The sequence below is a fragment of the Salvelinus fontinalis genome, chromosome 27 (genome assembly GCF_029448725.1).
Source record: "Salvelinus fontinalis isolate EN_2023a chromosome 27, ASM2944872v1, whole genome shotgun sequence".
Lineage (NCBI taxonomy): Eukaryota > Metazoa > Chordata > Actinopteri > Salmoniformes > Salmonidae > Salvelinus > Salvelinus fontinalis.
The window spans coordinates 7,245,514-7,267,638 of NC_074691.1; the positions used below are offsets into that span (position 1 = coordinate 7,245,514).

The 22,125-nt window shown below is 43.6% G+C and overlaps 1 protein-coding gene across 2 annotated transcripts in view; it reads right to left on the minus strand.

Moving 5' to 3' along the window:
- Positions 1-12,022, minus strand: part of LOC129824941 (5'-3' exoribonuclease 2-like) — a 31,221-nt gene extending 19,199 nt beyond the window's left edge. Inside the window, exons 1-16 of one of the 2 annotated variants that reach the window (XM_055884512.1) lie at positions 11,804-12,022; positions 10,866-10,993; positions 10,456-10,567; positions 10,203-10,314; positions 9,996-10,054; positions 9,691-9,780; positions 9,133-9,205; positions 8,866-8,916; positions 7,524-7,681; positions 7,233-7,307; positions 6,898-7,031; positions 6,729-6,786; positions 6,373-6,480; positions 6,046-6,090; positions 5,491-5,634; positions 2,060-2,148 (exon numbers count right to left, since the gene is read on the minus strand). In XM_055884512.1, coding sequence (XP_055740487.1) covers positions 2,060-2,148; positions 5,491-5,634; positions 6,046-6,090; positions 6,373-6,480; positions 6,729-6,786; positions 6,898-7,031; positions 7,233-7,307; positions 7,524-7,681; positions 8,866-8,916; positions 9,133-9,205; positions 9,691-9,780; positions 9,996-10,054; positions 10,203-10,314; positions 10,456-10,567; positions 10,866-10,993; positions 11,804-11,878 — 1,511 coding nt within the window. In that variant the 5' untranslated portion in view covers positions 11,879-12,022. Of the gene's footprint in view, positions 1-2,059; positions 2,149-5,490; positions 5,635-6,045; positions 6,091-6,372; positions 6,481-6,728; positions 6,787-6,897; positions 7,032-7,232; positions 7,308-7,523; positions 7,682-8,865; positions 8,917-9,132; positions 9,206-9,690; positions 9,781-9,995; positions 10,055-10,202; positions 10,315-10,455; positions 10,568-10,865; positions 10,994-11,687; positions 11,772-11,803 lie in introns of those variants that run through there. The other variant, XM_055884513.1, reaches the window with a different exon arrangement.
- Between the last annotated feature and the right edge of the window lie 10,103 nt (positions 12,023-22,125).

The following is a 22,125-nucleotide window of genomic DNA, read 5'->3' on the forward strand; positions in this document are numbered from 1 at the left end:
CTATTGCACTAACTGGGTCCTGCATTAACTATTGCACTAACTGGGTCCTGCATTAACTATTGCACTAACTGGGTCCTGCATTAACTATTGCACTAACTGGGTCCTGCATTAACTATTGCACTAACTGGGTCCTGCATTAACTATTGCACTAACTGGGTCCTGCATTAACTATTGCACTAACTGGGTCCTGCATTAACTATTGCATTAACTGGGTCCTGCATTAACTATTGTGTTAACTGGGTCCTGCCTGAAAGTCCTGCTAGCAAAACTGCAACATTGTACAATACCCCATAATGACAAAGCGGAAAAAAGTTTTGAAACAATTTGAAATAAATAAACAGAAATACCTGTTGCAGCATTGAAAGTCCAAGAACAGTGGCCCCCATCATTCTTAAATGGAACCGCCAAGACTCTTCCTAGAGCTGGCCACTCCGCCAAACTGAGCAATCCGGGGAGAAAGGCCTTGGTCAGGGAGGTGACCAAGAGCCTGATGGACAATCAGAGCTCTGGAGTTCCTCTGTGGAGATGGGAGAATCTTCCAGAAGGACAACAATCTCTGCAGCACTCCACCAATCAGGCCTTTATGGTAGTGGCCAGACAGAAGCTACTACTCAGTTAAAAGGCACATGGCAGCCCGCTTGGAGTTTGCCAAAAGGCACCTAAAGACTCTCAGATCATGAGAAACAAGATTCTCTGGTCTGATGAAATCAAGATTGAACTCTTTAGCCTGAATGCCAAGTGTCACGTCTTGAGGAAACCAGGCACCATCCCTACGGTGAAGCATGGTGGCAGCATCATGCTGCGGGGATGTTTTCAGCAGCAGGGACTGGGACACTAGTTAGAATCGAGGCAAAGATGAACGGAGCAAAGTACAGAGAGATCAGAGAGATCCTTGATGAAAACCTGCTCCAGAGCGCTCAGAACCTCCTACTGGGGCAAAAGTTCACCTTCCAACAGGACAACAACCCTACGCACACAGCCAAGACAACACAGGAGTGGCTTTGGAACAAGTCTCTGTCCGTGAGCAGCCAAGCCAGAGACCGGACATGAACCCGATCGAACATCTCTGGAGTGACTTGAAAATAGCTGTGCCGCAATGCTCCCCATCCAACCTGATAGCTTGAGAGGATCTGCAGAGAAGAATGGGAGAAACTCCCCAAATACAGGTGCCAAGCTTCTAGCATCATACCCAAGAAGAATCGTTGCTGTAATCACTGGCAAAGGTGCATCAACAAAGTAATGAGTAAAGGGTCTGAATACTTATGTAAAAGTAATATAAAAAAAACTATTTTTGCTTTGTCATTATGGGGTAGTGTAGATTATTCAATTGTTTCCCCCTCAATTTTAGAACAAGGCTGTAACGTAACAAAATGTGGAAAAAGTCAAGGGTCTGAATACTTTCCGGATGTACTGTATATCATTTTACTTAACTTTGGGGCCCAAAAATATTAAATCACTCGCCAGCCTGTTGCTGACTCCTATTGTGCAGGTGACAAAGCCATCTAACAAGCAAGGATGAAAGCCTAGAGCCTGCTCATCAATTAAACTGTTAGAAAACCACTCTCAGCCTTTGCATTGTTTGTCACTATGCCGAGTAACATATAGAGCACTATTTCCTCATCTTACATACAGGATCTGGTAAGTACCATAGTAGTCCATTTCTATGAAGGCTTGGTAGACAAACTAGTTTGCTTCTTTAGGAAGTAGTTTAATGGTTTCGACATACTAGTAGATTGGCGATGCAGTGCCATTCTGCACACATAATCAAGGATGAGCAGCATCTGTCTAGTCCATCCTCCACACTGGCCCACAAGGAGAGCAGCCTAGTAACAGGAAAGCCTCCATGAATACCAATTTAGCCCAATGGATTTAACAGCTTTGGCGAGCGCATCAGGAATTTGAGAATATTCCTTCTTTCCATATTAATCACTTGCATGGACTAGGAGAGGGTGGTGGAGGTGGTAAGAAACCACAGAGGGGCCCTGCAGTGGAGAGGCATAAATCACACCATCTCCCTAGCTGAGATGCCTGCCTGGTTGACTGTAGCGTAGGTGTTTACCTGACGTTATCTTCAGGGTCTGGCTCGCTGTCGCTATCCTCGGCTTTCCGCTTCACACCCCGGCCATCCTGCCCATCACTGGTCCCTGCCTGGACAAGATACAAGACGGAGAACACAGTCAGGGGGCGGCATACAAGGAAGACATATCCTTAGAAATAAATAAACCCACACCATCTTTCAGTCTGACAAGAAGCAACTTAAAAATGAAAGCGTGTGGACAGTATTTCCACCATCGCGGAGGACACAAGAGCAGTTGGGACTGATATTCCCCTTTGTGTGAGAGCTCAGACCTGATCCTATTGAAATAAAACCACCTCAAGTAGAGCATGCAGATCTTCCCCTTTGCCACGCTTGCTTTGTGTAACACCTTATTCATGTGCAAAACTCGGGCTATTGTTCTCATGCATTTATGTAGCAACGACAGAGCGAATGGAGGCACTAACAGTTTCTTACAATGTACATTCATAAACTTTTAAAAATTACTTGTAAAGACCGGCATCAATAGAAAATGGGTACCGCGTTCAGACTTATCAGGTACATACAGGGCTCGAAATTAAAATTCTTCCTTGGTAGCAATGACCTACTGCTCAGATTTTTTTCCCGTAACATGACAAACGTAAGCCTATGTAACAATTAGGCCAGACAAACTTGATTTACATTTTAACGGATGCCCCTCTTGACCTTTTATTTTTGCCAATTGATGCACTGTCCGCTCGAGGATTCCCCGAGCTGAAACCCAAGAGTAAAAGACCAAACCACCTCAGATCACACGCTTGTAAACATCCGGGGCCTCGGATTGGACAGTGACACCAGCTCGGAACCGGTACGTGCAGATGTCTCATTTCTCTAGCATGCCAGCGGCTGTGGAAATTCTTACTGTGTGTGTGTCCAGGTTAAATGTAGGATGTACATCGTTATAAACAAAGTCGGTTAAATCCACAATTAAAATTAAGCATATATGTCCTAATAGAAGCAATTAATACCCGAAAACAATGTCAACAAACCAAATGACTGGCCAGAGATCAGGGCATTCATTAGCAAAGCAGATAGTATTGGACAACCAGATTGAAATCAATATGAGCGACGACATGGAAGTGTGTCAGCTGCATGGTGATTTGCGATTCATAAATGACATTTAACCGGTTCTGCCTGTAGCAGGTCGACAGACAACAAGACACTAAATTCATTTGAAGTTACCATGTGCTCCCGAACACAGCCCGCATATCCTGCAAAATGCATTGCCAGTGGCACGTGCCGATCAGGAGCTCCACAATGATGTGCTAACTGACTCCAAGGTGGGGGCTTTTCATGGCAGCCGGATGAGGCAATAGAAGGAGGAAGTGGTGAGTGATTGACTGTATAGGCCGACTGGGCTCAAATTTGCTTCAGTGGATTGACGCTTCTAATTGCGCATGTTAAATAAATAAATTGTTCTGTAAATGCTACACTATGGCTGGATTTTAATGTACTTTTTCCAATGCTACATGACAGACCTTGAATGATTGTCTATCTACAAAGGCCTAGTCTATGTAAGTCACTTAGGAAAAAAAAAAAAATTCTAATTTAGCAGACACTTTTATTCTAATTCAAGAATACAATGTAACAAATATTTAAGCAATAAGGGACAAGAGGCAGGGCATGCTGTATCCTGAATACAGTCACAGGTAAATGCCTTTCAGCACTACACGATAGCAGAGGGCTAGTCAACCCATTTCCCGGGCACAGTTCCCTCTAGGTACTACAGAGATTGAAATTCGAAAGTGAAACATTGTTTCCGAGGTCGGACATGCAGACAGCGAGGCTTAGATTAACCCCCGCCGTACCAAACTAAATGCTAGGCAGCAAGGGGAAATAACGTGCGAGTTTAGATAAATACAAAAACTCAGCTCACTCAACTCACCTTTTCAGAATAAATACAATCTGTTTAAACAGTAAACCATCTGTCTGGCCTAACCAATTAAAAACAGTTCTGTATCAATGAGGTTTGTGCAGTAGGCTATAGGCCCAATACATAATCACTACGCTTGAATAGCCCTGTGTTGCCAATGTTGTTCTTCTCAGACCATATTAAAATTATAATTCTAAACTTAAGGTATGATCACACTGGTAATAGATTAGTTGTATTACTTGTGAGGTACACCCAGGTGAGCATAAATTCAAATAATTGACTGTATATTTTTACGGGACTGATTGCATCTGATGGTCACCACCCCTCCGCTCTCCCTCCTGCTACAGAGACTGACCTTGACCAAAAAGGGGACAGTCTTCAAGCTGATGGCAGAACTCAGGTCGCACCGCATTATTTCTGCCTCATGCACAAATTTACAAGTCGCTAATAATTACAATTATTTAGGGCATTTGGGGGGGGGGGGGGGCGCACAGCAAAATATTTAGGAGCATATGAGACCAAAAATGGTCACACTCTAGAGCCCTGGATACATACAGGTAACTGCCAAAATAAAGGCAACGCAACAACGTGTCTGAATAGGGCGTTGGGCCACCAGAACAGCTTCAATGAGCCTTGGCATAGATTCTACAAGTGTCTGGAAATCTATTGGAGGGATGAAACGACATTCTTTCACGAGAAATTGCATCATTTGGTGTTTTGTTGATGGAAAACGCTGTCTCGGGCACTGCTCCAGACTCGCCCATAAGTGTTCAATTAGGTTGAGATCTGTTGACAGACGGCCATGGCATATGGTTTACAATGTTTTCATGCTCATCAAACCATTCAATGACCACTCGTGCCATGTGGATGAGGGCATTGTCATCCTGGAAGAGGCCGGATAGAAATGCTTCACCGTGATCACTCAGAATGGCGGTGTATTTATTGCCATTTAACATTGCATGCTAAGGGGTTGAGTGGACCTTAACCATGCCAGGAAAATGCACCTCACACCATAACAGAACCCTCATTTACTGTATATACACACAATTTAACATTGACAAAATTCCTGCGCTGCATTTGATCAATACAAGCCATAAATTCTGGTACAGTCTTCAAACCATAACAAACTGCAACTGTAAAGTTAATGTTGTGCAATTGAACACATTTTGAAATAGGGCAGAGAAATTAAGCAGTTTTAAAGCTAATTTCCTGCAATTCTACACATTTTGCTATGACTTATACCATGCTCGTATGATATGAGTGAGAGTGACTAACAAAATCAAATAACGGGGGGGGGGGGGCGCACCTGGAGGTCAGGCCTATAAACATCATTGATGTCAAGTGCCAAGCAGTGGTCTTGGTATGACTCGGTTGGGAATTGAACCCCCAATCTAAGAACAGACACTAACCACAGAGTTGTACAAACGTCCCATATCACCTGCTGCGCTTTAACATCTCATTAGTGGCTTGTAAATAATAGGAGTCTTCCTTCTGCACCAAGTTAAATCAGAAGCAATATCCCCATGATCAGCCCTCATCATACCCTGTTGTGCTGGTCCCTGCCCTGCATCCTCATATCGAAGGCTTGGTGCCGGGCATTCTGAACCACCTCAGGTCTGCCTCTGCCGCCAAGGGCCTGGGGGGCAAACTGACCGCTGGTCAGGTAGGATGGGCCCTGCTGCTGAGCCTAGGGAACACAAATTCATACACACATACTTAGTCACAATTAACAATGTAAGTTTCCTCACTTGTTTCCTGGTTTCTCGTTTCAAAATCTTGCAGACGTTTGGTTTCCCAGGTCTAAATGAATCAAAGTCCAAAGAAAGAAGAACTAGCATACAATGCAGCAGCCCTCAAGGGCCAGGGTTGTGCACCCCTGATTTAACACATCTATTGGAGGGAACATTTCAAACAGTTCTCAACTTCAATACGGAGCTACAGCAGAGACGGCTTCAGAATAAATGAAAAACACTGTGCGATTGCCCATTGAAATGAACGAACTTGTTCAAAGAAACATGGAAAATGTGAGGACTGCGGGCTTCTTACAAAACATTTTGTCAAGCAAATGGCTATAACCTGGGTACATCTTCCCGCTTACCTTCATCCTCTTCTTTTTCTCCTTATTCCTTCGCTTGAATCCCTCCTACAAGACAAACCCCATTAGTTACACAAACAGTGAAGCTGGGAAGAGACATGGCTTTCAGTTCACAATGACTAATTCCCTGACTTCGGCATCATCTACATTATCTTAAACGATAGTAGTGTCAAATGCCTACCTGAAAGAGCCATTGTAAATCAAATACCCATGCAGTGGTTAATGTAAATCATACGGAAAATCTCCCAGCCCACTGTTTAGCCAGAGAAGAATATAATATATTGAGCAGTAAATTCCCTGCTGAAAGCTACTGATCCTCCTTAGTCTTACATCATCCTCTTTGCGCTTCTTGAAGATGTTGTCCTCAGCCACACCGATTGCCTGCATGATCAACTCAACACTCTCCAACTTGACAAAGCCATTCTCTGTGATGTAGCCCTGTGAGGAGAGACAAAGACCATGTTAAGGCTAGGAACAAATACCCGGGCAAGGAGGAAAGTCAGGACAGCTTTTAAGGGCAAGTGTCCTAGAAAACTTAAGCTTAGTCCTGGACCAAAAACCTTTTTCAAATGGAGAATTCCAATTGCGCATTCTTTAGTCCAGGACTAAAAATCGGTGTTTGGGAAACTGAACCAAACACTTTTTTTTGGAGGGAACATACCTAAGCCTACACTGACAACACTTACCCCAGTCTTGTGCACAACGTCTTTGTAGATGCCCACCAGTCGATCTATCGCACCCTCTCTGAAAGACACGAAAAGTATCAACAACTGAAATGTATGGAAAGAGCGAGAACTCATTGTCGTCAAGGTGTTTTCAAGACTGTAAGCATCATCTTAGTTCAGTCAGGCTTACCTAATCTCTAAGGACGGTAAGTGAGGCAGGAAATCATTGCCAACAAAGAAACACATGAAGACCCAGTCGTCGACAGTCCTCTCAAAGTCAAAGGGAAATGGCAGACTGGCCATTGTCAACTCTCGCTCCAGGTACTGTGGAAAAGGAAACAGACCTTGATAAACAGATCTAAAACTGGGGAGAATCATGCCTCAACTTATCCAATTTTTATCTGAAGTCAAGGACGTATTTCACACAGACAACCAATAACACAATGGATCCGAGAATTCCTAACTACATGTCCAAAAACACAACTAGCAGTCTTTAGAAATTCAAGAAGATATGACAGAACGTACCTCACGCAAAACGCAGAGCCTGATGAATATGAACTCCTGTTCAGAAGCCGGCATAGCGTCTGCAAACTCATCATGCTGCAATAAGAACACAACACTGGTCAACGCTGTTGATCAACGTAGAGCAAATGGAATGTTGACGTTTTTAGGGGAGGTTTACTGAACACATAGTGCTTGAATAAAAACCTAACTCAATGGAGATCTTCCACTGATAATGATTTTTAGTCCTGGACTGGGCATAATCTTATGTCGGTGAAACGGGCACCTTGGAGACAAGCTATAATGTCTATGTACCTCTCCCTGTTTCTCCCTGGCCACTCCCTGGCAGTCCTTGATCTCATGGCCTTTCTGTCCACACATAGCACAGGGCCTGGGCTGGTTGGGCTTGAACTCCTCTCGGATGATGGTGAAATTGGGCTCGTGAGTGGCAAGGCCCAGCATGATCAGGTCAGCTGGGGAAATCCAAAATAAAATATGCAAACAGAATTGAAGAGGACCTTCAGCAACTCTTGGATAACAGTAGCAGTTGATGAAAGATAGTCTATTGTTAAATGTAAAAACCCACGTGTTTCGACCCCATCAGTATTTTTGTGCAAACAGAAAACCTTGAATACATTGAAAAGCTGAAAAAAGCTCTGAAGTACTGCATTTTATACATGTTTTGTCATCCGGGACAATTAACTGAGGTTTCTACGGCATTATGTTAATTAAATGACCTAGTTTACATTATGAGCCATGCCTGCATTATCATCTACAAATGTTAATATACACTACAAATGTTAATACCATGATTTATCCATTTGGAGGGAGGGGGAAAAGTGCTCCGCCCAAAATGGCACCGTTTCCCTAGAAAGTGCACAACATTTGACCAGAGCCCCACTGACCCTGGTGAAAAGTAGTGCACTAATATAAAGCCTAGGATGCCATTTGTGACACAGCCTGAATGTATCAAGCTCCTCTTCAAGCTAATTACATGCAATAAAATCCCTCCTTTGCTCACCAAGTGCATCGTGAACCATGGAATGCGGAAGCTTTTATCTATCATGTCCTGCGTAAGTGCACCCATTCAAAACTAACTGGCCGTTAATACAGCAGGACAATAAGGCCTGCAGAAAACAGTGACGCTCTATCGTCTAACAATGTACAAGGTTGGAGAGTTGCAAGTAATGATGCTAACCGTTTGTAAGGACTGGGAACCAGGAACCTGTTTATATGCACTGTCTCATTAACTTTTAGCTAAACATTGCCTGCAGTAAAGGCGCACAACTTCATCATTAGCCATCTCGAACGTAGCCTTAGACAAAGAAAGCATGTACGCCATCCCCGTTAACCACAGACCTTCAGCCCCTCAGGCTCAATAAGATAACATTGTATCCCCTACAACTATTGACATCTCAACAAAACCTGTATACGAATCACTGGGCATCTAAATACCTTTAAGTTGGTTTGACAAGTCTTAACCGTAATTGTGGGATCTAATTTGCTTGTCTTCACCCATCATGCTCTCTCATAATTATAAAAGTTGCAGGATATATAAAGCACAGCTTTGGGGAAAGCTCTTGCTGTAGATGCTCAATGTTCTCCCATTGTTGGTTCCTCTTCAATGCTTAAGAGACCCTTGTGGTGCAAAGCTTACCGTCAGCACCACAAAGACAGTGGTGTGTGTTGGGGTCATGATGAGGCTGAGCTGTGAGAAACAAAAAATATAAAATGGATGGATTATGAGTCATGACATATAGTTATCATACATGGTGACCGCATAGCTTGAAATAAAAGTTGCACTAAGACAGATGGCCATTTGAGACGGTGTAATATGCCTGGCAGAAATCACAATGTCACAAATGACCTTTAAAAAAAAAGGGTCAATAACCACATATTGAAAATGACCAGAAATGACTCATACCTCTCTGTCGTCTGATATAGTCCATGATCTTATGCTCCCCCTCACCAGGGACACTGGCGTCAGACAAGATGACCTAGAACGAATAAAGAAGGTTTTCATATGAACAATGATAGCAATATTCAATGCATATGACCATGTCAGACTTGACCTTGGTTTAATTTCCAATAAGCACATCTTGAGAAATGTTCTAAGGCAGAGCTGCCCAACCCTCTTTCCTGGAGATCAACTGTCCTGTAGGATTTCAGTCCAACCCTAATTTAGCAAATCTGTTTCAGCTAGTTAAGGTCTTGTTCAGCAGCTAATTAGTAGAATCAGGTGTATTAAATTGAGGTTGGACTGAAAACCCACAGGACTGTAGAACTCCAGGAAGAGGGTTGGGCAGCCCTGTTCTAAGGCCTTAACAAGTCTGAGCAGAAGAACTAACCAACATAACACTTAAAACGATTCAGCTTGAGGTCGAAACGTGTCAGCTTTTTCATAAGTTAAAGACCACCAATGCATTAGAATTTGTTGTGCTCTTTTTCAGAGATGCTATCACCTTTTTGCAATAATACTTACTGTAATGTTACGCCATCCAGGGTCATTACTGAGTCTGTCTGCAATGTAGTAACGGAGACACTTTGCAAGGTTGTCCATGAACTCTGTGCCCTAGAGAATATTCAAATGATTAATGCATTTCCAGACAGTATTCACAATTTAGCAGTCTGACAAATGTGTCAAAAAGTACGAGGGGCAAGTTCCTCTGCAATCAGAGATCTCAGCTTTAGCACACCGCCATGAAGAAATTTTACACTGCAAAATATTGGCGATAGAAACACAGCCTTAAATATTGTTATTGTACAAGAAAAGTCTCAAATACTTACTGGGGTGATACAGTTACTGTCAAATCTCTCCTTGATTTCATCAGGTGGAAGATACCCTCCTAAAACGTGAAGATTAAAAAGTTGTTTCATATATTTAGTATGTAATTCTGTTATGGCAAATATTTGTAATTAAATGTGCTTAACAGTCTATCTAAATGCTATTGGAACGATAAGAAAGTATAGACAGTTTTCTGAAAATATATGCACCTCTCCCGAGGATCTCCTCTCGGATGCGGGATTTCTCCTCAACCAATTCCACTCCTTCCTTGGAGGCGCGGAATCGCCTGGACCGCTGCTGGTTCATTTTGGCACGAGGGGCCTGTTCAGAGACAAACAGAATGTCACTCTGCTGCTGCACAGGTCATTGGCCAACATACTGTTTGAACAAAACTGTAGGATATCTAAAAGGGATCAATAGAAAAATGTTTCTCTCTCATGAAAAGAAAGCAGCAGAACGTACCACTCCATCAATTGCCATGTAAAGAACCCTTCTGGGCCGCACAATGTTGAAGAGCCGATCCATGTATTCAAAGATGGCAACCATCATTTCATCTTCATTTTTGGGTGCAGCCCTGTGGAAGTGGAGTTTTAGAGGGTTAATACTAGATTAACATCACAACTCAATGTAATACACGAGTACTACCATAGAGATTCATAGCCATTGACTATATTCTCTATATACTGCACTACTTTTGACCAGCGCTCTATGGGACCTGGTCAAAGGTAATACACTATAAAGTGAATTATAAAGTTTCTGTACAGCTCTTTGTGACATCAGCTGATGTAAGAAGGGATCTATAAATACATTTGATTGATATAAAAGGGAATATGGTGGCATTTGGGACAATGCTATGTTCTGCGGGGACTCACTTGTCTTCAGGATGTGTACAGGGGTGAATGATCCCATTCATGTCCAAGTACAAATTGTCAAACTCCACTTCATTTGGATTCGGTTTGCTGGTATCAACAGGAATCCGTACACCGTTGCATTCCTTGGACTGTGAGTAAAGGGAAGATTAAACCAAAATGAATGAAACATTCTTGCAATGACACAACTAATGATAACCTTATTTATGTAACATTGCTTGGCTATGCCATGCATAAGACTCTGTCAAACGTTCTCTAGTCATAACATTGACGGGCCGTCTAGTTTCAGTTTGCAAACCAATGGAAAGTCAACTCGACTCTTGCGCAACGATACACGCAGTAAAAGCTCTGCACGCGAGTGTCACTCAATAGTCGTTTCACAATGAATTATTCTCAGCCCTAGACAATTAAACCACGATTTACGGTGGAATTGAGTGGCGACTAGTTTGGGCGGACTGGATCTCCGAAGTAACAACATTAAGTTAATAAGAAAACGTATTTTAGGGCCCAAATAATTACACACGACATTGTTCTGTGTTATTTTTTGGGTGCTGAAGTCAGTTTTTGATAAACTTCCTTTTATGTTACGTCGGAGCTCCAGTCACCGATAAACTCCACAATTTACGATGTGATAATGACGTGCATGTGTACCCATGTAAATTGCAAGTAGCATAGTTGGTGCGCTGGCTTGCTAAGGTTAGTTGCGTGCATCCCATACATTGGTCATTCAATCTAAAAATGCTATACTAATGTTACAGTACTCATATCGTCGACAGAAATAACTAGTTAGGTAATTTTATATCTAAAATGCAGTAACGTTCGTACCTGTGCTAACAAACACCTTACAGGAATAAATAGCATATCATTATTACACGGCCTTAAAAATGCGCAACACTAGCTAGCGCTACCAATCAGCTAGCTGGCTACAAACAAAGACGTACCCTCTCCTCAGTACAATGGGTAACAATCGTAGAATATTTCCGACTCAACCAACGAAAAAATGCGGGGACTCCCATCTCCCGTAGTTTCACAATACGCTACACACAGCTATAAATTATGACATATGTTTAAAACAAACTTGGATAAAACAACGGCTGGAGAAATAGCTAGCTGTTTTGCTAGCTACGCGTTTCCAAATAAACTACTGATTACGGTTGATTTCCGGGTTAAAGGGTTTTCATCTTCCGGGAGCCATTTTGCACATGTGAGGAATCGAATAGCGCCGCCACCGCGAATTCAAAAATACATCAGTGATTCAAACTATAAGGAGGAGAACGCTGAGGTATTACATGTTGAAACGTTCAAATGTTGCGTTCATAACCAAGTGGAAAGGTTGTATTTACCATATACGATACGACTGGGGAAAATCCACTTTAACGCCCCTCCAAATTTGAACTTTTATTAATATGGTTTTTGAACACTATAATTAGTTTACAAGCATGATAGCTGTACTTTTAGTTTTTGGTTTTACTAGCTTGTTGGCAATTAGCTAATCTGAGTTTCTCAATGAGTTCTACTAATGAAACTAAAAGGGTGACTACTGTCAGCCTGTGTGTGTTGTTTGAACAGGTATAAAGCTAAGGTTGGTGATTTACTGCCACCTGCAGTTCACAGAAGGCTGCTAAGGGGAGGATGGCTCATAATAATGGCTGGAATGGAGTCAATGGAACAGTATCAAACACATGGAAACCATGTGTTTGGTGTGTTCGATACCATTCCATTGATTTCGTTCCAGCCATTACCATGAGCCTGTCCTCCCCAAGGTACCACCGGCCTCCTGTGCTTCAGTTATGGGGCTCCCGAGTGGTGCAGCAGTCTAAGGCATTGCATCTCAGTGCTTGAGGCATCACTACAGACACCCTGGTTCAAATCCAGACTGCATCACAACCGGCCGTGTGTGGGAGTCCCATAGGGCATAGGATATCCTGGTTGTTTTGGGGGCTGCCATCCTGACCTTGAGACGGAAGCCTTCCGCGATGGTGGCCTAGGGGGGTCCCATTCTGATCTTGCCACTCGGGTGAGGAAACCGCTGCATTGTCCAATGGTCCAGGGCTGGGAGGAGGAGTAACCAACGTCAGAAAATCGTTCCAGAACTGTGCATGGGCCTTCCCACTGGCTCATGAGTTTTGGGCTCTTTTGCTTGATCCCTGCTTCCAACAAGCGATGCTGTAAAGAGTGTCCAGACGCTGCTGAAGTTGGAGGAGGTACTCCAAGCCTGTGGCTCTTGGAATCTCGGGCTCCGGAGGTCTTCCAAAGGACAAGTCTACTGGAGTGCATAGTTCTCTACTAAACAACAGCAAAGGTGCAGCCAGTGGAGGTGCTGAGGTGCAGCCAGTGGACTCCTGCACTGTCTGATTAAACCGTTCGATTAATTCTGATTTAAACCGTTCAACGAGCCCATTGCTTTGGGGAGACGTGGGTGGTCCTTGTCTTGCGTACCCCCAGCATCTCACATACTTTGTTGAATACCTTAGCTTCAACATTTCTCTCCTGATTGCTGTGGAGTTCTTCCAGTGCTTCAAATCGGCAGAACATATCCACCAGCTTGTTGGCAGTAGTTGTGGTGCCCTGGTCGGGGACCTCGTAGGCCTCTGGCCGCTTGGTAAAGTAATCCATGGCCACAAGTATATATCGGTTTCCCTCCTCCGTCATGGGGAAAGGACCCAGGATGTCCACCCCAACCTGCTCCATGGGGGCCCCCACCTGGTACTGCTGCAACGGGGCATGGAAGCATCCAGTTGGTCCTTTGTGGGCAGTACAGGTGTCGCAGGTCTGCACATACTGTTCCGTGTCTTGACAACAGCCAGCCTTGTAGAATTTCCCTCAGAGGCATTGGAGGGTATTTTCTGTACCCAAAGTAGACTTCCCAAACCGACCCATGGATAGCTCTGAGGGCATGGGCACACATGGAACGAGGCACGAGTCGCTGCCACACCACTGAGTTGCCTGCTAGTTTACTCCATCTTCGAAACAGCACACCATTGTGAATGGCAAGGTCGTCCCACTGGGAGTAGTAGGCCTTGGCTTCGGGGCACAGGGGTGAGACACTGTTCCATGCAGGCCACTGGTCGGTCTCCAACCAGCCATTCCCAGTTGTCAACACTGAGTCATCTTCCTGCTCCCATTTCAGGTCTTGGTCATTCCAGGTCTCTAAGGGTGCTGAGCTCCTGTCTGCCGCATGAATTGCCACCACTGTGGGCAGGAGACCCTCATTTTGTTCCAAGCATGGACAGTGCTTCCAGTCTTCCTCTTCACACGACTGACAACGCATCAGCGTTTGAATGGAGATGACCAGCCCGGGGTTGCATCTGGCAGTCATACTCCTGTAGCTCTTCTATCCAGGGATCCACCTGGGACTGTGGTTTTTGGAAGTTGAGGAGCCAGGTGAGTGAGGCATGGTCTGTACGAAGGAGAAACTGGGTCCAGTAGAGCCCGGGTCGGAAATGATGGAATGCATCGACCATAGCCAACAACTCTCGCCGGGTGACACAGTAGTTGCACTCAGCACGGTTGAGGCTCTGACTGTAGAAGGCCACTACCCGTTCCTCATCCTTCCACTTCTGTCTAAGAACTGCCCCAATGCACACATTGCTGGCATCTGTGTCCACAATGAATGGGTGCAGAGTGTTGAGGTATTCCAGAACTGGACCCTTCATAAGGGCATCCCACAGTTCAGTGAATGTGGCCATGCAGTCCTCATCCCAGTTGAACTGCTGTCCTTGTTTGTAAGGTGGTGTAGAGGGCTGGCTACTGTTGAAAAGTCATTGATGAACCTCTGATAGTAATAATCTAGGCCAACAATACTTCTCAACTTAACAAGGTTCTTGGGGGTTGGCCAGTGCTGAACCTCCACCACCTTGACTGGATCAGTTGCAACTCCTTCTGCCCCAACAACATGGCCTAGGAACTTGACCTTCTGCTGCAGTAGGTGACACTTCTTTGGTTGGAGCTTGATTCCAGCCTGCTGGATGGCAAGTAGAACTTCCCACATATTTAGCAGATATCCTTGGAAGTCTGCTGCATGCACAAGGACATCCAGGGACATTGTTACCAGCACTAGCTCTATAAGACGCTCAAAGGTTGGCAGAGCATTGCAGAGCCCGAAGGGCATCACGGTGAACTGCCACAGTCCTTGTCCAATCGAGAAGACGGTCTTCGGCCTGGATTCAGGGGCAAGCTCCACTTGCCAATAACCACTGTGGAGATCAAGGCAGTGGTGGGAAAAAGTACTCAATTCTCATACTTGAGTAAAAGTAAAGATACCTTAATAGTAAAAGTGAAAGTCACCCAGTAAAATACTACTTGAGTAAAAGTCTAAAAGTATTTGGTTTTATATATACTTAAATATTAAAAGTAAATTTCATTGCTAAAATATACTTATATATCAAAAGTAAAAGTACGATAGCCAGGGTCACACGCCAACACTCAGACATAATTTAAAAACAAAGCATTTGTGTTTAGTGAGTCTGCCAGATCAGAGGCAGTAGGGGTGACCAGTGATGTTCTCTTGATAAGTGTGCCAATTGGACCATTTTTTGTCCTGCTAAACATTCTAAATGTAACAAGTACTTTTTGGTGTCAGGGAAAATGTATGGAGTAAAAAGTACATAACTGTCTTTAGGAATGTAGTGAAGTAAAAGTAAAAGTTGTTAAAATATAAATAGTAAAGTACAGATACCCCCAAAAAATACTTATGTAGTACTTTAGAGTATTTTTACTTAAGTACTTTACACCACTGGATCAAGGGAACTCAACTACCATGACGCTGTGATGTAGTCCAGTGCATCATCTATACAAGGGAGGGGATATAAATCCTTCCTGGTCACATAGTTCAGCTGCCTGTAGTCCGCACAGAAGTGCCATGAGCCGTCCTTTTTCTTGACTACGGGGACTGCCCAAAGGCTGTTGAATGGTTTGATGAACCCTGTCTGCGCCATCTCCCGGATCTTCTGTGCCAGTGGCAAGCGATGGGGCCGCAAACGAATAGGTGCTGTGTCGCCAGTATCGATAGAATGCTGTACCAGACTGGTTCTGCGGCAGTCTTCGTCTCGTGCTGCAAAGTCATCCACAAACTCTGCAAGCAGTGCTTCCAACGTATTCTGCTACTCAGGCTCCAGCCCTTCTGAACACCTCTGCTTTAGTTCCTGCACAGCTTGCCGGGTAGCTACCGAAGGTACGTCCACCGTGCCACTGGTCACCTGTTGGGGAAGGATCTTTGTGGGGCTGTCTGTCACCAATTGCTGCCGGGTCACCTGCGGCTGCCGTTGTCTTCTTCCATTATTCCAAAGTTGCATCACGTCTTTCATCTGGAGTTTCCATGTTCCAACATCTAGGCATGCCCCTGCTTGATTGAGTAAATCAACCCTAGGATGCAGTCATCTTGGATATAGGCCAACCAGGACTCATGCTCCAACGAGACAAGGATAAGAAATGACCAATAAGGACCTCCGGCCATTCATGTCCACGAGCTCCCCTGCCACAGTGCGAAGACATACCAAGACAGGGGTCCAACCCGGAGGGGAAGGGCCCACTGTGTCTGGAAGAACACCAGGCCCGAACAAGGGATATTGTGGAACCGGTATCAATCACTGCCTGAAAGGCCTCACCGCTGATGCTGCATGGAAGGTAGAGGTCCTGTGTCTGGCCCAAACGACCAAAACCCAAACTCGATTGCCGGTTCAACAAGGGGTTAGGGGACTGGGATGATGTTCCCCTCACGTCATCACCCCCCTGGTGTTTCCCGTCGACTCAGGAGCAGGCAACTGCTGAGGTGGGGCTTCACAGTGGCAAGCAATGTGGCCTTTCTGCCCACAGCGGAAACAGTACCTCAGGCTGTCGTTGACCTCTCAAAGTGGACCATCTTGGAGTCTGCTGCCGGTGTTACACCTTGTCTTGACAGACCACCTTATTGGAGTCACTGTTTGTCTCCACCTATGTTTCTACCTGCTGTGTCCTTGGGGTAACCCGACTCTCAGGGCCAAGACATTTTCTGCTCTTCCTGCTTCTTCCGGGGCCTTCTTCCATGCGGACAGACGCACATGTTGTTGGAGCCACTCTGGTGTCAAGGCCCTGAGGAAGGCATGAAGAGCCAGTACATCTTGATCAGCCTGATAGCTTCTTCCGCATACTCTCGCTGGAATCTCCTCTAATACCAAAACTCTGCCTCAAGGTGGTAGTTAGGGCAGTAGAATCCCTCTGCTGGTCAGAGCTGAGGTCTAGTAGGGCCTGTAAGGCACAACAGGGCAAGCTGCACATCCATTTCCTCTTCAGCCCATCCATTTTGCCATGAATGCCGCTGTGCAGGACATTGAGGCACTGCGCCTTCCTCCAGGTGGTGCTGTGGGGCGTGGTGAATCGGGAAACCTCCACTGGCTTGGAGTAGGCTGTCCTGGTGTGAGCCCTCCGTTGTAGGATTCGTGGCAGAGTTGCCTGTTCCTCCCAGGCGCCACTCATCCTCCTTCACTCGCGTCCATGACTATTTTAACAATGGAACTCTAGAAGGCTCTTTGGTGTCACATGCACTTATGTCAGAGCAGAAACTATACCATGAGGAACTGTCTGTAGATCTCTGAGATAGAATTGTGATGAGGCCTATATCTGGGGAAGGGTATAAAACAATTTCTAGAGTGTTGAACGTTTCCAAAAGCACAGTGGTCTCCATCATTAAGAAATTAAATAAATAATGGAACTTCCCAGACTCTGCCTAGAGCTGGACCTCCAACCAAACTGAGCAACCAGGAAAGAATGACCTTGGTCAGGGAGGTGACCAAGAACCCAATGACCACTCTGACAGTACTTCAGAGTTCCTTGGTTGAGATAGGAGAACCTGCCAGAAGGACAACAGTCTCTACAGCACTTCACAAAACGGGGCTTTATGGGTGTCACTCCTGAGAAAAAGGCACGTGACAGCACACAAAAGACATGTGAAAGACTGAGAATATAAGGCTAACGATTCTGTGGTCTGATGAGACAAACCTTTTACTCTTTGGCCTGAATGCAAAGCGCTATGTCTGGAGAAAACCAGTCGCAGCTTATCGCCGTGAGGCATAGTGGTGGCAGCATCATGCTATGTGGATGCTTTTCAGGGACTGGGAGACTGGTAACGATAAAGGGAACAATAAATGGAGGCAAATACAGGCACAACCTTAATGAAACCTGCTTCAGAGTACAAACAACCTTAGACAGAGGGCGATGATTAACGTTCCAACAGGACAATGACCCCAAGAAGACAGCCCAAGCAAATCTGGAATGGCTTCAGTACAAGAATGTGACAGTCCTTGAGTGGCCCAGCCAAAGCCCAGACTTGAATCCCATTGTGGAAAGACTTGAAAATTGCTGTTCCCCGCCACTCCCCATCTAGTTTAACAGAGCTTGAGAAAATCTGCAAGGAAGAATGGGAGAAAATCTCAAAATCCAGATGTGTAAAGCTGATACAGACATACCCAATACAACTCAAAGCTGTAATCGCCGCTGAAGGTGCTTCTACAAAGTATTGACTCAGAGGTGTGAATACTTAAGTAAATTAAATATATTTCTGTATTTAATTTTCAATACATTTGCTAACATTTCAATAAATGTATTTACACTTTGTTATTATGGGTTATTGTGTGTAGATGGTTGAGAAAAAAATCGATTTAATCTATTTCGAATTCAGGCTGTAATACAACAAAATGTGTATAAAGTCAAGGGGTATGAATACTTTCTGAAGGCACTGTATATATAGTGCTTATTTTTGTATGTCTTAATCTGAATGCAATACATCTGTTTTAAGAAACATTGTGTACTTTGCATCATGTAGTCAACTCGTAACATATACAAATCTAATTTGTTATTTGTCATGACTAAGGCATTTGAGACATGAGAAACAGACCAAAATGACAGACCAAAACAACTATAACCCAGACAAACAAAATGGTTGTAAAATTATAATTCAGGATTTTGTGGTATAGCCTAGGTGAAATTGCAGCACACTGTTCCTCTGTATCTAGGGATAATTCAAATTGATGATAACAATAACAATGTGTTGCACCAGGAGAATAGCTACAAAAGCATTTTAGATCGAAAATGGGAGCTTCTCTATTCTGCATGGTCCCCTTCAGGAGAAAAAGTCCATCGGCTGTTCCACTTCAGAAAGCAATGGACTGATTTCTAGACTATTGATGGAAAACAGTATCCCACTCCAATTCTCAATTTCCATAAACATTTACGCTGTTTCATTTTGTGGGGAATTTGAGTAAGATTTAGCCAATGATCTGAGTGTCTTGAGACGGACACACAGAAATGAATGTGGGAATATGCTGCAAATCATTGCAGGCATTTCAGACTCAGTGTTCTCGAACATATCATTTATATTTCACTGGGCCAGGCTTGTTAGATGTTGAAACTAATATGGATATCATAATCTGTTAGTGACCGATAGTATTTGCCAGCAGCAGCATACCACCCTGCATACCACTACTGGCTTGCTTCTGAAACTAAGCAGGGTTGGTCCTGGTCAGGCCCTGGATGGGAGACCAGATGCTGCTGGAAGTGGTGTTGGAGGGCCAGTAGGAGGCACTCTTTCCTCTGGTCTAAAAAGATATCCCAATGCCCCAGGGCAGTGATTGGGGACACTGCCCTGTGTAGGGTGCCGTCTTTCGGATGGGACGTTAAACGGGTGTCCTGACTCTCTGAGGTCATTAAAGATCCCATGGCACTTATCGTAAGAGTAGGGGTGTTAACCCCGGTGTCCTGGCTAAATTCCCAATCTGGCCCTCAAACCATCATGGTCACCTAATAATCCCCAGTTTACAATTGGCTCATTCATCCCCCTCCTCTCCCCTGTGGCTATTCCCCAGGTCGTTGCTGCAAATGAGAACGTGTTCTCAGTCAACTTACCTGGTAAAATAAAAAATATTTTAAAAAAAATTAGGGGCCAGCAGATATTTTGCTACATATAGAAATATTATGCTCCAAAACAAGAAATACTGTACGTGATAATGGTGACTAGTATCCTACTGATATATTCATAGAATTCTGATTTTAATATAGAAATATATATTTTAAAATCAAATCTTAAAATCTTCACTGGGCTTAAACAAGTCTAAAACAGGCTCCTAGAATTGGGTACCCAATGCAACCTACGGAAAATTATACTGCCGATGCATGTTATAAATTCTTGACTCATATTGTAACGATACGTTAAAGCTTTGTTTAACCTACACACTTTGAAAAGGGATCCATCTCAAAACCATATGTAATGTCAAAGTTTTCGGGCAGTTAAAGGCTTTTGTTGCAAAGGCAAAAAAAGAGAAACGTTGATGCTTTCAACAAAACACTTGATGACACACAGATATTTGTATTTCACAGTCAGGTAGCTTAGCAGTTAAGAGTGTTGGGCCAGTAACCGAAAGGTCACTGGTTTGAATCCACGAGCAGACATGGCCCAAATTTGAGGCCTCTATGCCAAATAGAATGCATTTACAGTCCTTTGTGAGGGGCCGATTCATTAAGTAATTAGTTAGCAGTTCCGGTAGAAATGTACACATTGGTAATACAATAGAACTTACATTATTTCAAGCAACTCTCAACATTACTTTTGATAATCCATTAACTTGTTGACATATTATACTGCAATAATATCACATGACACATACACACACTACTTACTATTCAATACAGAATAAATGTGAACAAAGTAAGTGAATGTGTAATCAAAGTAACAATTCAGTGAGTCTTCCTATACTTTATACTGACTTTATTGTCCCCATGGGGAAATTTTGTTGCAGTGTCATGTACATGTTTAAAGTGGCGTTTAAATACAAAAAGAAATGGAAAAATACAACTTTAAGACAAATTCTATATTCTTTATTGTAAATGTGTTACAGTACAGTTTGTTTAGATAGCAATTTTGTTGAGCACATGTTATTCAAAGCTGTTTTTCATCTAACTATTTATCTCTTCTTGCTTCTTTTGATTAGCAGATTTGTGAGCTGGGATGCCTGCACATGAAAAGCTCAGTGTGAATTCAGATAGTACAAAAAATCTATTTATGTCTTCAAGGTTCCGATGGGGCCCTGAGCACTGAGCTCCTTTGAGATGTCTACACATCCAAGCCTCTTTGAATCTGTTTCTGCTCATTTCTCTGCCAAGATAAAGAGAACCAGTGGCGATGTTCCATTACATGACACATACACAGTTATAGTCTACTTTGAATAACTACTAGAACAAAACATCTCTTTAAATGTTTTCAGTTTCAAAGAACTGGAGAAAGAAAAAAGTACGCCTTGATCATCCTCTGTACCTGTGCAACCTTTATTTTACATCTTCTTGGTTATGTTTGAGGAATCATAAGAAGATCCATAAATATAATGTGATTATCTGCTAATACAGATCTTAATTTGATCACCCTGTTGAGAAGAACTTTCCTGCATTTAAAACATGTAGTGTATTTGATGTTTAAAAAAGCTTTTGAAGTCTTGTTATGCATATAACCCACATAATAATTCAAATTCCCTGTTGCTGCAGGATCATTTTCAGGATTAGTTTCTGCAGGGTTATTTTTCAAATTAAGATCCTACATCTGTAGGAGGAATTATACTATTTTCACAAATTACCCTTTTGTCACGTGTGCTCCCTCTCTGGCCTCTAGGTCACCAGGCTACTCATTAGAATGCACACATGTCACCAGCGTTAGGCGCATAATGACACTCACCTGGACTCCATCACCTCCTTGATGTCACTCCCTTTGGTTTCTTCCCCAGTCGTCATTGTTCATGTTTCTTGTTTTGTTCATTTATTTATTAAAGGTTATCACTCCCTGAACTTGCTTCCTGACTTTCAGCGTACATCGCTACACCTTTTTAGCCACGGTTACCTGTACAATAGGTTGCAGCAGCAGAGGATGGTTTAGGTCTGTAGGAGGAAAGATTATTACATTTCCAATATGCAAGACCATCATTACAAAGATCTACTTGAACCACTGTACAATAAAACAGTCAGAGAGAGACTATCAAATCAGCCCCTTGGCCTCAATGTGTAGCAGTTTTAAAAGTGTAGCCAGACTCTATATGGAAGAAAATGTGGCATACCAAAGAAGCCAAAGCCAGCATGCCAGTGTAAAGTTTTAAGTTGATACAGTAAGTGCAAGGATGGCATTACAAGTACATTGCAAATAGAGAAGAGTGGGAATTTCTGTTCATTTTCTCAACGAGTCAACCCTTAAATGGGTTGCAGCACAAAGTGAATTTACCAGTATTTACATCAAAGCTAGCCTGGACCCTCG